Source organism: Sceloporus occidentalis, unplaced genomic scaffold (genome assembly GCF_023333645.1).
Source record: "Sceloporus occidentalis isolate IW3139 unplaced genomic scaffold, rSceOcc1.0.p SCAF_6, whole genome shotgun sequence".
Lineage (NCBI taxonomy): Eukaryota > Metazoa > Chordata > Lepidosauria > Squamata > Phrynosomatidae > Sceloporus > Sceloporus occidentalis.
In genome coordinates, this window is record NW_028316986.1 from 4604925 (window position 1) to 4623065 (window position 18141).

The 18141-nt window shown below is 44.1% G+C and overlaps 1 protein-coding gene across 3 annotated transcripts in view; it reads right to left on the reverse strand.

Annotated features, from left to right (window-relative positions):
• LOC149310345 (adenylate cyclase type 3-like) overlaps positions 1-16675 on the reverse strand; it is a 135969-nt gene extending 119294 nt beyond the window's left edge. Inside the window, exons 1-2 of one of the 3 annotated variants that reach the window (XM_089528763.1) lie at positions 16384-16675; positions 6753-7630 (exon numbers count right to left, since the gene is read on the reverse strand). In XM_089528763.1, the coding sequence (XP_089384889.1) occupies positions 6753-7439 (687 nt within the window). In that variant the 5' untranslated portion in view covers positions 7440-7630; positions 16384-16675. Of the gene's footprint in view, positions 1-6752; positions 7631-9942; positions 10088-16383 lie in introns of those variants that run through there. The other 2 variants (XM_089528761.1, XM_089528762.1) reach the window with 2 other exon arrangements.
• Between the last annotated feature and the right edge of the window lie 1466 nt (positions 16676-18141).

Below are 18141 nucleotides of genomic sequence, written 5' to 3' on the forward strand. Positions count from 1 at the left end.
CATCTGTTATGTTTATCCTGGAGAAGAGAAGCTTAAGGGGTGACATGATAGCTATATTTAAGAAGATTACTACACTCTTATAGTGCTGCTATTCCACTTTTATTGCTTTGGTTGCTTCCTGTTGCATTCTGGGGTCTGTAGTTCAGTGAGGCCTCAGAGCTCTCTGGCTGAAAATTATAAACACCCCTCCCTAAACTGCAAATCCCACAATGCAATGGGAGGCAGCCAGAGCAGTAAAAGTGAAATAGCAGCACTATACGAGTAAACTGCAGTAATGTACTGAGTATTTGACAGGATGTCACACTGAGGATGGAGTAAACATATTTGCTGCTACTTCAGAGACTAATGAAGCAATGGATTCAAACTACAGGAAAAGAAATTCCGCCTAAACATTAGGAAGAACTTCCTGAAGATAAGAACCGTTTGACAGTGGAAGACACTCCCTTGGAGACTGGTGGAGTCTCCTTCTTTGGAGGTTTTTGAACTGAGGTTGTATGGCCATCTGCCACAGAGCGTGCTTTGGTTCTGTATTCATGCACAGCAGGGGACTGGACTGGATGACCTTTGGTGTCTCTTCCAACTCCATGATTCCATGATAGAGGGAAGGGTGCTGGCTGTGGGAAGCAGTGACTCCATTTTCCCTGCCTCCCCACAAAGATTTGAGGGACTTTGTGGGAATTAACAAACTTTGAAGGGCCCTCAAAATTGTTCATTGGGGCCTGAACCTGCTCAAAGTGGCTATGTCTCAGATCTCGGGCATGCAACGAAACTACTACAACACCAAACTACTGATCTCTTCCCAGACATTTTGCCATTCTAAATGACCACGCCATGCAAGTATCAGGTAAATTGGAATTATCTGTCAGCACTGCAGAAGCTGCAACATACAGAACACAGGGCTGGGCAAGACTGCAAGGGAACCTGGAGGACAGCTCTGTTTTACGCTCAAGAGTGAACAGAAACAGAAAAACCTGCCCTTCCATCCAGTCTCCTGCAACCAGTGTTGCCAACAAGCCTCGAAAATATTCTCCGAAATGTTTTACCAAAATCCAAAATCCCTGGAATTCCCCAATATTTATTATTATTATTCAGTCAAAATCCCCGGAAAGAAATTAATTAAATTCCCCGTACTCCAGGGAATTCCCTGGAAACTGGAAACACTGCCCACAACTCATCATTTCCAAACAAAGCATCGCAATAAATAAATAAATAAATAAGAAAGCCAACAAGCATAGGTCTAACTGGGAAGGAAAGCTTTAAATGGGGGCAGGAAATAGGAAGCCGTCTCTCCTGCACTAGGGACCTGTTTCTGAAGCAAAAAACCACAGGGAAGTCAGTTGACTGAAACACACCCTCAACATCTGCCTCAGTTTAACAAAAAGTGTGTTCCAATTCACACACACACACCCTAACGGACTTGAAGCGTGGACTCTGTTTAGCAGAATTATTACACAGGGGAAAAATCTTTAGTGCTCCTCAAAGATCTTGTGTAGTTTCAAAATGTTCTTCTTTGGCAGGGCATGTTTTTTTTTACTCAGCAGGAAACACACAGGACACAATATCCTGCAATCTCACCCAGATTAGCTACAGTATTTTACCATTAGTAGTTCTCATACATTACTGGGAGTGGGGACACAGCTCCCAGGATGCCCTGGCCCAGCCAAAGATGGCCATGCTGGTTGGGAGAATTTTATTCATCCTTAATAAAATTTAATCCTTAAAAACAAATTTTCCTAGTTCTCATTTTATGGGGAAATGGATTACTGCAAGGTTGGGAATTAAACTGCTCTCTGGATTCTCTTGGTTTGTAACTCTCAGCACTCCTACTCAGCACAGCCAAGGGTAAGGGATGCTGGGAACTGTAGTCCAAAAACATCTGGAGGGCTGCATGATTTAGCTGTAATATCATATAGCTTACAGGCTATAATGGTGTGAGTCCAAAACATCTGAACCAGCGTTGAATCAGTGTATGCTAAAAGCCACAGGTTTAACCACTGTCATAACTCTCTTCCACTAACCTCTATTCTTCTCTTCACCAAAATCTTTGAATTGTGGGTTCCAAATAAACTATCCACACTAATATCATGTTCCTGTTGTTGTTTGCCATCGTGCTGACTGGAGACCCAATGCATGAGAGACGCCCAAGATCCCCAGCCATCCATTGCCCTGCTCAGGTCTCACAAACTCACATTAATATCTACTTATGTATTTTAAAGATTTAACTCCTGCCTTTCCTAACAACAGCAAAATCAGATTTGCTATGGATTTACTACCCCTCCCCATGAAAAAAATGCTGTTTTTCCCCTTCAGCAGCACAGTGGCAATAAAGGTGTGGATGAGGAGTGTTTAAATCCATAAAGCAGGTGTGTTCAGGAGGGAAGGAATCACTGGAAGAAGCCATCTGAAAGAGGAAGTTAGCCAAAACTCTATGTTCCTACTCCACTTGATTAGCATAAAAAACATGAGGACTAGAAACTTGGTGCACAGTTCATACACTTTTTTAAAAAGTCGGCTGAGATTCTCAGGAATCCAAAGTGTGTACAGTATTTTCCACATTATAAGTGGAATACCACAAATGTTGAACTGCAGATTTAACAGCCTTGATTTTAGGTAAACGTATAGTTGTGGCATTGTTGTGTACTTTCAAGTCCTTTCCATTTTATGCCAACCTTAAGGTGCAATTTACATGGGGTATTCTCAGCACAATTTGTTCAGAGGATTTGCCATTGGCTTCCTCTAAGGCTGAGAGAATGTGACTTGTACAAAGTCAACCAATGAGTTTTCATGTCCGAGCCAGGATTCAAACCCTTATCTCCCAAATGCCTCAATCCCACACTGAAATCACTGTCCAAAAAGTGCATACAGCTCTGATATGTAATACAAAGGCTATGGAGGAATGTTTACTAGCTGTGACAGGTATACCAGTTTCCTGGACTGGGATATCTTGGCCACAGCAGTTCCAACATTAGCAGTCTCAAGATTTTCTTGTTGCTATGTGCCTTCAAGTTGTTTCTGACTCATGGCAACATTTGTTGTTGTGTGCCTCCAAGCTGTTTTTGACTTACAATGACCCTAACATGACCTTATCATAAGGTATTCTGGCAGATTTCTTCAGAGGGGGTTTGCCATTGCTATCTTCTGCGGTTGAGAGAGTTAAGGCAAACCCTATCATGGGGATTTCTTGGCAAAATTTGTTCTGAGGGAGCTTGCCAGCATGGTGTGATGTGCCCAAAGTCACCCAGTGGGTTTCCATGGCTGAGCAGGGATTTGAACCCTGGTTTCCAGAGGGTCGTAGCCCAGTGCTTGAACCACCACATCACGCCGGCCCACTAACCTCAAGATTATGAGTTCAGTCCCAGTCAGGGGCTCACGCTTGACTCAGGCTTGCATCCTTCCAAGATTGCTAAGATGAGTACCCAGCTTATTGGGGTCAATTAGCTTACACATTGTAAACTGTTTAGGGGAGTGATGGTGAACCTTTTAGAGGCTGAGTGCCCAAACTGCAACCCAAAACCCACTTATTTATTGCAAAGTGCCATGTCCCTCTGGCTTTCTAGTAACAAACTCTGGCAAACGCTGTGCTGGGGCAACGGCACATGTGCCCACAGAGAGGGCTCTGAGTGCCACCTCTGGCACGCGTGCCATAGGTTCACCATCACTGGTTTAGGGAGTGCTTAAGTGCACTGATAAGCAGTATAGAAATGTACTTGCTATTGCTTAGATTAAATGATCAAAAATATGGGTGTTCCTTTGAGGCTGGTCCAGAAGTTGCAACTGGTGGCTGAATGCAACAGCCAAACCGCTGGTTAGGGAATCCCCTGGACAGCATATTGTACCTTTGCTGAGAGAACATGCTGGCTGCCAATATGCTACTGGGACTGTTATTTAAGGTTTTGCTGTCAGCATCTTAACCAGCATAAACAACATGGGAACAAAGGGATCTTGTAGTACCTTTGAGACTAACTGTGTCAAAGACGTTGTAGCATGAGCTTATGAAAGAGTTGGTTTACTTCCTTGGATGCATGGACCATAAGCTTTTGTAGACTTGCATGTGCCATACATCTGAGGAAGTAGAACAAGTCTACGAAAGCTCATGCTACAACAGTTAGTCTCAAAGGTGCCCCAAGATCCCTTTGCATACTGATATTCCAGACTAACATGGTTATGTCTCTGAATTCTCCCAATACAAGAGCTTCCCCACCAAGATTCCCTTCTCCTTTTGTGTCATGTCTTTTTAGATTGTAAGTCTGAGGGCAGGGAACCATTTAATTAAAAATAATAATAATTGTAAGCCGCTCTGAAAGCCTTTAGGGCTGAAGGGTGGGGTATAAATACCATAAATAAATAATAAAATAAATTATCTGAAGAGCTGCCTTAATCCATTTTTCATGCCCACTCAAAGCACAAACTCACTTTTAAACAAGCTTCAATTATTTACCGCTTCATACCGCCTAAGCGGTGTCTAAGCGGTTTGCAACTGTAAGCTAATTGCCCCCAACAATCTGGGTACTCATTTTAACGACCTTGGAAGGATGCAAGCCTAAGTCAAGCTTGAGCCCTTTTGCTGGTCTTGAACTCACAACCTTGTGGTTTTGAATGAGTGGCTGCAGTACAGGCATTTAACCACTACGCCACCAGGGCTCTTAGTAGTGCTCCATGACCCTATGCTGTGTGTCATAGAGATACAGTACTGTTGAGTGACAGATTAGCGTTCTAGGAGACCAAGGTTCAAATCCCCACTCACCCATGGAAGCCTACTGGTGTCCATGCTTGGGAAAAAGGAGAAATCTAGATAAAATTAATGGGAAAGTGATTGATTTGGGCAAGTCACTCTTAATCATCCTAAAAAAAAAAAAGCAACAGCATAAATCTTGCACCTCTAAAAAAAACCTACAATACAGCTGGTCTAAGTCAGAGTCAACTTCCAGGGAACATAACAACTACATCATACCATGTTTTTAGAAGTGCAGTGTGTGCTCTACAATAAAGTTTCCCAATCTTTGATCCTCCAGCTGTTTCGTACTTCAACTCCCATAAGCCTTTGTCAGCATTGTAAAAGATGAGGGATTATGGGACCAGAAATCCAAAATATCTGGAAGACCAAAAGTTAAAAACCACTGCTCTACAGCATTCACTTCCTCTGGCTAACAGCAGGAAGAAAGCTTTCTGAATCTTCAGCAATTCTTCAACTTTTTCACCATCCATTTTTAGTTGTTGCAAGCCGTCTTGAGTGCTGTGTCAGGAGAAGGAGGACGTAAATGGACCCCTCTCTACTGGCCTTTCACTGTCAAGTAAAAACATTTTTATGTAGGCAGGCATTTGGCATATAATACATAGCAGGCTTTTATGTAACAGGTGGGGTTTTAGTTATGTTTTCAACCTTTGTATATTTTTATGTGCTTTTATAGTGAGTGTAGATGTTTTTAATTGTTTTGAATTTTACTGAGATTTTAAATGTCTTGTCTGTGAGTTGCCTTGGGTCCCTCTGGGGAGAAAGGCAGCATATAAATGAAAAAATAAATAAATGCATAAAATAAATTGAATAGATAAATAAACTCCCAGCCGCCTCCTGCCAGGGAGGACAAAATGAAGGTGTTGCTCCCCAAATAAGAATTCTCAAATGAAATTTTCCTCAAGTCCTCAAATGTCTAGAATTGCTGGAAATTTGAAAATCATTCATACCTGCTGTGTTCATATTCTTTTGATCATTTTGCCTGCCCCTTCTCTTTGGATGCATAAATGCTATTTTAAATGCTCAAATGAAGTTTTAATTTACTGCAATGTTAGAAATTTCTGGGGGCGGGGGTATTTGGGTGGGACAAGGGCCTCATTTTGCACACACACACCTGTAGCTACACACTTAGCCAGTACCAAGACAATGGCAAAGAATGCTAGCAGTTGCAATCCAGCAACCAAGAAGTGGAAGAACATACAAATGCCTCATCTGTTTGGATAGTTGTTCTTTGCTGAACAACTTTAGCCACTCACCAAAAAGGTAACATTTAAAAAAAAACAGAAGCTTCATTTCCTCGCTTTCATCAGCTCTATGGGTCTTAGTAGACCACACACTAAACAAGAGTCAACAGGGTAATGTGACAGCCAAAAAAAAGCACATCCAATTTCTGGGCTGCATCAGCAGGAGTATAGTAAAGGCAAGTAGTAGAGCCATCCTATTCTGCTTTGGTCAGATCTCACCTGGAATATTGTGTCCAGTTTTGGACACCACAGTTCAAGAAGGATATTGACAAGGTGGAAAATGTCCAGAAAAAGACAATGAAGATGATCAAGGGTCTAGAAGCCAAGCCTTATGAGACACAACTGAGGAATCTGTATTTTGTTTTAGTTAGCTTGCAGAAGAGAAGACTGAGAAGTGACATGATAGACATCTTAACATTTCTGATAGGATGTCATGGAAAAGATGGAGCAAGGTCATTTTTTGCTGCTCCAGAAGTAGGACATGAAACAACAAATACAAATTACAAGAAAAGAGATCCCACCTAAACTTTAGGAAGAACTTTCTAACTGTAAGAGCTGTTCAGCAATGGAGGGTGGTAGACTCTCCTTCTTTGGAGGTCTTTAAGGAGAGGCTGGGTGGGTACCTCTCAGATGTACTTTACTTGTGTATTCCTGCATGGCAGGCAGTTGAACTAGATGACCTTTGCAATCTCAAGTCTAAGGTTGTATGGTTATGTATGCATTAAGGCACACAAGCCTTTTGTTTCTTAATCAGAGGCAACAACAGTGTTCCTTACCTGCCACATCAAATCTTTTCCACTAGTGTTTTCCTGTTGCTTCTGTTGTTGCTGTTGTGCAATTGTGACCCCCAACACCAGAGTGTGGATAGCACAGGAGACGGAGGAGATAAGGACGATGGGTGTCAGGCGCAAGGGGAGGGTGATGAAAAAGGAGAACATGAAGAAGGCTTGCCAGCCAACCGTGTCACTGGCCTCATGATAGCGGGCAAAGTTCAGGCCCAAGTAGCAGAATATCTGGGCGGCAATGAGTATCCACAGGATGTAGGGCATGAACTTCCGGGTGATGCGATCTGGCAGGAGTTCGTACTTGCATAGGATGAAAAGGAGGACCTGGGTTGCCAGGCCCACTGCGGCCGCCAAAGTGGGCGCCAGCTTCTCTGAGTTGTACACCACAGTGCACATGACAATGACGTAGCAGTCAAAGAGGGCAGCAAAGACCACCAAAACCAGCAGGGTCTCATGGCGCTGCCGCCGGAAGTAGGTTTGGTAAAGGTTCTCTAGAGACTCTGGGGAGAACGTCAGGCGCATAAAACGTGGCAAACAGAGGCAAGAGCCCGAGTTCCTCACTGTTACCTCATGGGTCCGGCCTACCCCATGTTCGGGGTCGGAGGGCAAGCTAACCGAATAATCCGCCGAGTATTCCGCTGAGTATTCAGGCTCGGAGAAGGCCCTGTTGCGGGGCATCTTGGCTGTTTTCGCCAACTGACCCTCAGAGAAATTGTGAAAAGGTTCTTCCAATAAGCAAATGTTGACTTGGGGATGGTGCAACTCCCATAAACACTAAGCTGAGAGGCAGCTTCAAGGCATGGAGACTTCAGGAACAGTTAGCCATTGCCAGTTTCCAACGTCTTTCAGCATCCAACACAAGCACACTCCTAAGAGAGAGGGAAGAGAACATATTGGTAAAACAAAAAATACACAGAGCAACCTGTAGTTATTTTTTCTGTCTTGGCCTGGTCCAGCCTATATTAACATTAAGGATAATAATGCATGTCACAGTGACAGTAATGATAATAACGATGAAGATAATTTCAACAGCAGCAATAATAGTAAAAGATGTGGCTTCTCCACACGCAGTACATAGCCACAACAGCTTGGTATTATTTTAACTGCCACAGCTCCATCTATGGAATCCTGGGATTTGTAGTTTTGTGAAGTATTTAGACTTCTGTGGCAGAAAGCTCTCATCAAATTCCAGGATTCCACAGGATTTAGCTATGGCAGGTTTATTATTGTTATTATTATTATTCATAATAATTAGGAAGAAGTTCCTGACTGTAAGAACTGTTTGACAGTGGAAGAGGCTGGTGGAGTCTCCTTCTTTGGAGGTCTTTAAATAGAGGCTGGATGGCTATCTGTTGGGGATGCTTTGATTGTGAGTTCCTGCATGGCAGAACGGGGTTGGACTGGATAGCCTTTGAGGTCTCTCCCAACTCTATGATGAGGATGATGAGGATCATCATCACCATCATCCCACCTTTCTCCTGATATAGGGATTCAAGGTGGCTAACGACAAATTTGTAACAGTACAATTTTTTTAAGTTTTTTAAATTGCTTTAATTCCACAGGGCAGTAGATCCACTCATGTAGATCCTTCCCCTGCATTTTTCCTTTCCTATCTCTTCTAGATTGCCCTGTCAGATTTGACCAGGATGTTTCCTGTGAGAAAAATTAGACTCAATATATCTGCAGAAGAAGATGGAGAAAGACCTGGTCAAGTGCAGGAGAAAAATGATTTTAAAAAGGTTGAGAGAACCAGATGAGTCTGTGTTGTTTCCCAGCCACACTGGGACTCCAAAGCAGGTTTGTGTGTGTGGTTGCCATTGTCTTAGGTAGCAAAAGGCCCTTAAGAGATCTCCTGGGAAACACATCCAGGGCTCCTTGTTTTACTTTTCTTACCATGCTTCTCTGCCTCAGAACCAGGGAAGGTAAGCCATGCAAAATTAGTAGGCAGATTCACCCAGCCCCTGCTCCTTTTTAATACAGATTGAGTCTCCCTTAACTGGAATTCCAAAATAGTCCAAAATCCAAAAGTTCCAGTAGTCCAAAATCCAAAATTCACATTAGTCCAAAAGCCAAGGGCGGCTGAGATAGTGGCACCTTTGCTTTCTGACGGTTCAATCTACGCAAACCTTTATCTCATGCACAATATTACGACAAATGTTGTGTATAAGACTACTCTCAGGCTATGTGCAGAAGGTGTATGTAGAACATAAACTACTTTCCTGTTTAGGTTTGGGTCCCAGCTCCTTGGTATCTCATGATGTCTAGGCAAATGTTCCAAAATCCCAAAATAACCCAAAATCCAAAACTACTTCTGGTCCCAAGCATTTGGGGCAATATTGGCTCAACCTATTCCTCTCCATGGGGTCTTCAAGAATGGACAAAGGTCCATCGTCCAGCTGTCCTCTTTCTAAACATTCAAAATAACAAAGAGCCAGGAGGGTGCCCTTTTCTCCCAGGCCCCCCTCTTTAATTCTGTTTTAATGCTCACTTTTGTATGTTTTGAATTGTATTTGAGTCCCAATGAGATATAATAGTAATAATAATAGTAATAATAATAAGCCCCCACCCCTCTCCCTTACTTTTTTTGGGGGGAGAGGTGGTATATCAAATTATAATAATAATAATAATAGATCCCCCACGCTCCCTCAGTTTACCTCAGCAGCCCCCTCTGTAATTCCATCTTAATGCTCATTTTTCCATCCTTTGAATTGCACTGAGTCCCCAATTTTTTTTGGGGGGGGGGGGAATGTGGGATATAAATGAGAATTACGATTAATAATAATAATAATAATAACAACCCTCCCTCAGTTTATGCCAGCAGCCCCCTCTTTAGGTCTATCTTGATGCTTGCTTTTGAATGCTTTGAATTGCATTGAGTCTTAGAGGGATGTAAATGAAAATAATAATAATAATGATGACGATAGCCCAGCCCACCCTCCTTTGGTTTAAATAAACAGCCCCCCCCCTTTAATTCTATCTCAATGGGATACAAATGACAACAACAACAGCCCCCACCCCACCCTCCCTCAGTTTCCCTCAGCAGCCCCTCTTTAATTCTGCCTTGATGTTCAACTCTGAATGCTGAGCATTGGACTGAATCCCAATGGGATATAGATGAGGATGAGGATGATGATGATGATATTAATACATAATAATAGCCTCCCCCCTTCCCTCAATTTACCTCAGCAGCCCCTCTTTAATTCTGCTCACTTTTAATGCTTTAGTTAACGCTCGCTTTTGAATGCTTTGAACTGTATTGAGCCCAATGACATATAACTGATAATGATGATTCTGATAGTAGTAGCAGTAATAATAACAACAGTAGTAATAGTAATAATAGTAATAATAATAATAATAGCCTAGTCCCATCCCTGCCTCAATGGACCTCAGCAGCTAGTCTCCAATTCTCCCTTAATGCTCACTTTTAAATGCTGTGAACTGCGCTGAGTCCAGTTTAGGAAGGGAGGGGGGATATAAATAACAATAATTAATTTATTATTATTATTATTACCCCACCCCCACCCCATCCTCCCTCAGTTTGCCTCAGTGGCCCTTCCTTAATTCTGCCTTGATGCTCACTTTTGGATGCTTTGGATTATATTGAGTCTCAATGGAAGATAAATGATGATGATGATGATAACATAATATTAATGCTAATAATGATAGCCCCCCCCCCCATCCTCCCTCTCTTTAATTCTGCCTTCATGCTGACTTCTGGATGCTGTGAAATGCATTGAGTCCCAAAGGGAGATAAATGATGATGATGGTGATGATGAGAATGATATTATTATTATTATTATTATTATTATAGCCCCCCCCCACCCCTTCTTCTGTAATTCCATCCTAATGTTCACTTTTGAATGGTTTGAATTGCACTGAGTCCCACATTTTTGGGGAGGAAGGGATATAAATGATTGTTATTATTATTATTATTAAATATTAATGAATATTAAAATTATTATTAATAATATTAATAATAATAATAATAATAATAATAATAATAATAAATGTTTCCCTCAATTTACCTCCTTGATTCTGCCTTAATGCTGTAATCTGCACTGAGTCCCAATGGGAGATAAATGATGATGATGATGATGATGATGATGGTGATAACAATAACATTCATCTTCATATTGATAGGTCTCCCTCCCTCCCTCCCTCCCTCCCTGGCTCCATTGGCCTCAGCGTCCTCGCCTTCCTTCCCTCTTTCCTTCCTTCCCTCTTTCCTTCCTTCCCTCTTTCCTTCTTTCCTTGCCTGAGTCTTGGCGCCGCCTTTGCCCTTTCTGCTCGGGCTCCGCTCTCCTTCTTCTTCTTCTTCCCCGGCGCTGGCTGCCTGCTGCCTCTCCTCCTCCTCCTCCTCCTCCTCCTCCTCTCCCTTTTGAGGCGGGAGAAGGCGGGGAGGGAGAGGCCCGGTCACCACCAGCCTAGAGCATCCTCCTCGCCTCTCCCTCGGAGGGAGCCTGGCTCCTGGCTGGGCGGGAGGAGGAGGAGGGCCGGGGCCGGGGCCAGGCAGGGAGACCCCTTCTTCTCCTTCCCTCCCACCGGCCCCGAAGGCTCCGCCTCGGAGGAGGAGGAGGAGGAGGATGGGGACGGAGCCTCAGGGAGCAGCAACAGCAGCAGCCTCTTCCCTGAAGGAAGGAAGGAAGGAAGGAAGGAAGGAAGGAAGGAAGGAAGGAAGGGAAGGGGCCTGCAGTCCTCCTCCTCAGCCCTTGAGCACAGAGGGAAGGCCGCCAGGACTAGGCCAAGAGGGCTAGGCTTCAGTCCAAGGAGGAACCCTAGGGTTGAAGAGACCCCACGAAGGCCCTCATCCAGCCCAACCCCCTTCTTCTGCCATGCAGCAACTCTCCCTCAAAGCTTCCCCAGAGACAGAGGGCCCTCCAGCCTCTGCTTAAAGAGGCCTCCAAGGAGGGAGACTCCACTCCCAGGGAACATCTTCCCCCTCAAACTGTCAGCAAGTTCCTCCTAATGTTGAGCTGGAATCTCTTTTCCTGGAGCTTGCATCCATTGCTCCATTGGGTCCTGTTCTCTGGAGCAGCAGAAAACAAGCTTGCTCCCTCCTCAATATCATATCCCTTTAAATATTTAAACAGGGCTATCCTATCACCTCTTAACCTTCTCTTCTCCAGGCTAAACATCCCCAGCTCCCTAAGTCTCTCCTCACAAGGCAGTGGTTCTCATCCTTCCTAACACCACAACCTTGTAATACAGTTCCTCATGTTGTGGTGACCCCCAACCGGTGTCTTGGTGCCTAAGACCATTGGAAATATGTGTTTTCCAGTGGTCTTAGGCGACCCTTGTGAAAGGGGCATCCAACCCCCCAAAGGGGTCGCAACCTACAGGTGAAGAATCGCTGTTCCCCGGCCCTTTGCCATGTTGGTCATGCGCTTCCTCTGGGCCCCCTTCCTCCTCCCTGCTCCTGAGTTCAGCCATCTTGGGAAAGGGAAGCCAAGGGAGGGGGCCCTGCTGCTCCCCCATCATCCCACCCCATTTTGGGAAAGAGGAACATTGGTGTGAAGGACTCAGGCTCAAGTCACTTCAATGGTTTATTGTCACATGTTTTTAGGATTTTTATTTGTGAGCCACCTTGGGTCCCTTTCAGGGAGAAAGGCTGGATAGGAACCAAATGATGAATGAATGAATGAGTGAAATGGCCTGACTTCATGGTGCAGTGGTTCAATGCCTGTCCTGCAGCCACTCACTCAAAACCATAAGGCTGCGAGTTCAATACCAGTGAACGGGCTCAAACTCGACTCAGGCTTGCATCTATCCGAGGAGGTCGCTAAAATGAGGACCCAGATTGTTGGCAGCAATTGGCTTAAACATTGTAAACCGCTTATGGAGTGCTTAAGTGCACAGAGAAGCAGTATAGAAATGTACTTGCTATTGGCCTTGACTTGGCAAAAATTCTACCTTGACTCGACCTGACCTGAGACTTGTATAGTTTAAGGAGATTATCACACTACGCTCTCAAAGTGTTGCTGTTCCACTTTGACAGCTCTGACTGCCTCCTGTTGCATTCTGGAGTTTGCAGCTCAGTGAGGCCTCAGAGCTCTCTGGCTGAAAATTTGGAATGGCCCTCCTTAAACTACAAATCCCAGAATGCAACAGGAGGCAGCCATAGCTGTTGAGTGGGACAGCAATGCTTTGAGAGTGACTGACTTGCTGGTGCCTTTGAGCAGCAGGCAAGGCCTGCCCCCAAAGTATGGGGGGCATTTTTTAGAAGGGAACAGCAAACATATCAGGCAATGGGCTTGAGGCAGAAGGCTTTCATGGCCGGCATCCAGAGTTTCTTGTGGGTTTTGGGGGCTCTGTGGCCATGTTCTAGAAGAGTTTATTCCTGATGTTCCGCCAGCATCTGTGAAATCTCTGAAGATGCCAGCCACAGATGCTGGCAAAACGTCGGGAATGAACTCTTCTAGAACATGGCCACAGAGCCCCAAAAACCCACAAAAAACAATCCTTCTGAAGCTTTTGAAAAACTTTGGAAGGCTGCCAAGCAGACTTCAAACCCATTGGCTAACAGACTGACTGTTTGTTCCCTTTGAGAAACACACCCTGCCTCCTTGTTTTCCTGTTTAAAGTTGTATCCCAGATTTGAGACCTGAAAGTATCTTGCAAGATCTTGAGACTCGAATTGAGACTTGAAGGTAAAGACTTGAGACTTGGGCTAAAGACTTGAATACATCACTGGAGAGGGGTAACCCTTTCGGCAGCCATGGTGCCTGGGAGAAGAAGACGATGGCCAATGCTTGGCTGGGCTCAATTGGTGGTGGCCCCACCATCGACACTCCTCCTAAGGCTCTACCACTGAGTAACAACCCCACAAGGATATGGTGGGGAGGAGGAAGGATTGGGGGAGGACTTCCCTGGTTGCCTGGTAGTTAAAGATGTTGTTAACTGCCTTTGAGTTGACCTGGATGAGACCCCCCCCCCCCATCCTCCACAGCTCTGCCTATGTCCTGCAAGTTCAGCTCCATGACCTCCCTGATGGAGTCCATTCATCTGGAAGTGGTCTCCCTCTCTTTCTGTTGCCTTCTACCTTCCCCAGCTCCATTGTCTTTTCTTCCCCCCCCCCCCTTTTTATTGAAACAAATACGTAACAAACATGAACATGCAAAAGAAAATATACAACAAACAGGTGAGTAAAAAGATATTACTTCAATCTATTTTACATCATCCATTACTCTTAACTTCCCATAGTTTTGAAATCCTTCCCCATTTTTCTTCATATTGTTGTGAGGATCTATCATTTTTAGACATTGATATATCAGAAATAGCTAGTTTGTTCAGTTTCAGACACCATTCCTCTACTGTTGGGATAATGCTGGATTTCCCATTGTCTTTTCTAATGAGTCGTTCCTTCCCATGATGTGGCCCAAACATGATGTGGCATTTAGATGCTGCAGGAGTGCTGAAAAGCTATGGCAGCAACTGAAAGGGCGGCTTTTCTCCACCCCAAAAAGAGCAGCCCTTTGCCGTTTCTTTTTGGGCCAGAAAAACACCGGATTGGGGCCACAGTGTTTGCTACCGCAGCCCTGAACTGGCACTCAAAGGGGAGGCGTCAAGCCGCCCCTATACGGCCGTCTGTTCTGGCCCTACGTTACACAACTCAAGAGCATATGAATACTGAGGTGCAACCAAAAAAGTATCCAATATATGAATACTGTAAATTCACCTGTAATGAATGGGAAATGAACAAGAATTATATGCTTGCAATGGGTATCATTAAAAAAAACATTTAAAAAGTCATTTAATTCATACCTTGAAAATCTGCCATGCGCCATATATTGATGTCAGGCTGACCAAGAGAAGAGGGTCCATGTAAAAAATGTGAAGCCAGATGTAAAGCTTGCCATTTAAAGGGAACTTTCAAACAGGTGATTTGCCGGCTTCAAGCACTTATTCAGAGCCACATTTTGCAACAGAATTTTCAAGGCAGATGTCATATTACAAAGCCCTGTGTACAGTCAGCCTCTTGAAGCCTTAATTATGATTTGGTAAAAGGAGAGTTTACATATTTGACTAAACATATTGCCAATGTTGTAATGGGTTTTACACTGAACAATGCACCTTGGACCAAAAGATATATGAGTTGGGTGTATCTATCCTAATGTCATAGCCCTTTGATGTCACATTAATTGTCATGCATCCATCCTAGGGAGACCAGTGGTTAAATGCCAGTCCAGCTGCCACAGTGTTTTAAATATTTGAAGGGATGTCATATAGAGGATGGAGCAAGCTTGTTTTCTGCTGTTCCAGAGAACAGGACCCAGAACAATGGATTCAAGCTGCAGGAAAAGAAATTCCACCTCAACATCAGGAGGAACTTCCTGACAGTGAGGGCTGTTTGACAGTGGAACACACTCCCTCCTCGGAGTGTAGTGGAATCTTCCTCCTTGGAGGTCTTTAAACAGAGGCTGGATGGCCATCTGTCGGGGATGCTTTGATTTGGGTTTCCTGCATGGCAGGGGGTTGGACTGGATGGCCCTTGTGGTCTCTTCCAACTCTATGAATCTATGGTCCCATACAGACAGGCCAAAATAAAGCTGCTTCAGGTCACTTTGGAGGTATGCTGTTTCAATAATGCATGCGTATTAAGAGACCGGAAGCCGTGCCAAAGCCATGATCCAGTCCTAAGAACTAGAACGCAGCTTTGGCGCAGCTTCCAGACTCTTAGGACGTGTACATCATTGAAACAGCATACCTCCAAAGTGACCCGAAGCAGCTTTATTTTGGCCTGTCTGTATGGGGCCTATGATTCTATGATTTGATCCTAGAGGAGGGCTCCAAGGTAGACTCAGCCTCCCATCTTTCCAAGGTTGCTAAAATGAGTATCCAGCTTGTTGGGGGCAATTGGCTTGCACTTTGTAAACCGCTTAGGGAGTGCTTAAGTACACTGATAAGCAGTATAGAAATGGAATCATGGTATTTGTAGCTTTCTTTTAAATCTTCTAGACTCTTACAGATGGAATAGAAAAAAGAGCCATCTAACACCCTGCCACACAAGATTACACAACTACAACATTAATGAAAGATGGCCATCCAATCTCTGCTTAAAGACCTCCAAAGACTACCACCTACCAGACAATGTGTTTCACTCTCAAACAGCTCTTATAGGGTGCGCACACACGCACGCACGCACACACACACACACACACACACACACAAAGAGTCCTTCCTAAAGTTTAGGTGGAATCTCCTTTCATCTAATTTGAAACCATTGGTTTGTGTTCTTGTCTCTGGAGAAGCAGAAAACAAGTTCTTCTCCTTGATATCAGATATTTAAAGATGGCTACCATGTCTCCTCTCAGTCTTCTCTTCTTTGAGCTAAACACCTGAAATATGTTGTTTTAAAAGAATTAGTTCTATCATGCCTAGGCCTGGAGGCAGATGAAAGGCCCTCCCTCCATCCCAGCTGCCACTGCCCTGGCCTCTAAGAGACACAAGAGCCACCTCTGCTGGACTCAGTCCCCTTTCTCACTGCCATTCCCTTTTCCTTGTCTGTCTGTCTTATTTAGACTGTAAGCCTGAGGGCAGGGGACTGTCAAATTAACACATTGCAAGCCACGCTGAAAGGTGGGGTATAAATACTCTAAATAAATAATAATAATAATAAACATACCCATTTCACTCCTCATAAGGGTTGGTTTCCAGACTATTGATCATCTTAGTTGCTCTTCCCTGGAGACATTCCACCTTGTTGACATCGTCCTTGAACTGTGGTGCCCAGAACTGGGCACAGTATTCCAGATGAAAACTGACCAAAGCAACATAGAGTGGCACTACTACTTCCATTGATCTTTATGCTCAGGGGTAGGCAACCTTTTTGAGCTGGGGGCCGGGTTGCTGTCCCTCAGACAACTGGGGGGCCGAAGCCAAAAAATAAATAGTTAAATAATTTTAAAAATTTTTAAATAAATAAATAAACCAGGACAAAATTTTCAAATGGTGGACACTTTTTTTTAAAAAGTGGAGGACACGCAAAGAAATTTGCTGATTTTTAAAAAAATGTTAATATAAATGCATGTTTCTGAGGCTTCTATAGACAATTGCCCCTGCGTGCGAGAGGCCAAAGGCCCCGGCGGCAATCGGTGGCAGGACCAGGCTGGGGCCAGTCCCAAGGCCTCACCAGGCCGCATCCGGCCCGCGGGCCGCAGGTTGCCTACCCGTTTATGCTCATTCATGCAATCCAGAATTGCATTTTTTTTTGGCCGCCACATCACACTGTTGGCTCATGTTTAACTTGTGGTCTACTCAGATCCTGTTCACATGTACTGCTCACCTAGCCTATAGTTGTGCCTTTCGTTTTTCCTTCTAAGCATAGTAACTTACATTCCTTTTGTTAGATTTGGTGCAAGTCCCCAAACTGTCAAGGTCACTTTGAATCCTATTCCTGTCTTCTGGAGTATTAGCTTGCTGTTGTGTGCCTTCAAGCCGTTCCAACTTATGACAACTCTAAGGCAACCCCAAAATGGGGTTTCTGGGGCTGAGAGTGTGTAACTTGTCCAAGGTCACTCACTGGATTTCCATGGCCAAATGAGGAATCGAACCCTGGTCTCCAGAGTCATAGTCCAATGCTCAGACCACTATACTGGCTTTCTAATGTATTAATTATTCCCACTAATTTGGTGTCATCTGCAGATCTGATAAGTGGAGAAAGTAAAAGTGAAACACAAGAAAGACAGTGGGTGGTTGCAATTCCCAAAGCCACCCTCTCAATTCAGTCATCCTGAATCCCATTTTGGGAGAAAAGTGGGATATAAACCCAATAAATAAATAAACTTAGATAAGGTATAAGTTAAAAACCTGTGTGTTCATCTTTTCAGAGATTCAACAGACACCTCAGAGAACTGTGTTCATTTATATTGCTACAGTAAGAATCTACATGATTAAAAAAAAACAAGTCAGAGATACCTGCATTTTGGAATAAGCCTTTTGGTGGTCTCTAGAAGGTTCATTCTGATTTCTGTTCCTGCCCTCTGGGACACTGAAAGACAGCATGGTGTGGTGGTTTGAGCACTGGGCTACGAGACCATGGTTTGAACCTCCGCTCAACCATGGAAACCCACTGAGTGACCTTGGACAAGTCATACTCTCTCACCTCAGAGGAAGGCAAAGGTAAACCCCCTCTGAACAAATCTTGGCAAGAAAATACTGTGATAGATTCACCTTTTGTTGTTGTTAACTGTCTTCAAGTCGACTTCCACTGATGATGACCCAATGAATGAGATACCTCCAAGTTACCCTATCCTCAACCACCATTGTCCTTCTGTCTTCCCTGGAAAGCCAGCTCTGTTCTGCGAGATCAAGAGATGATTTTAAGACTGTAGCTAGGACTAAAGTTTAATCAGAACCACCATGCGGGTTCTGCTTGACTCCC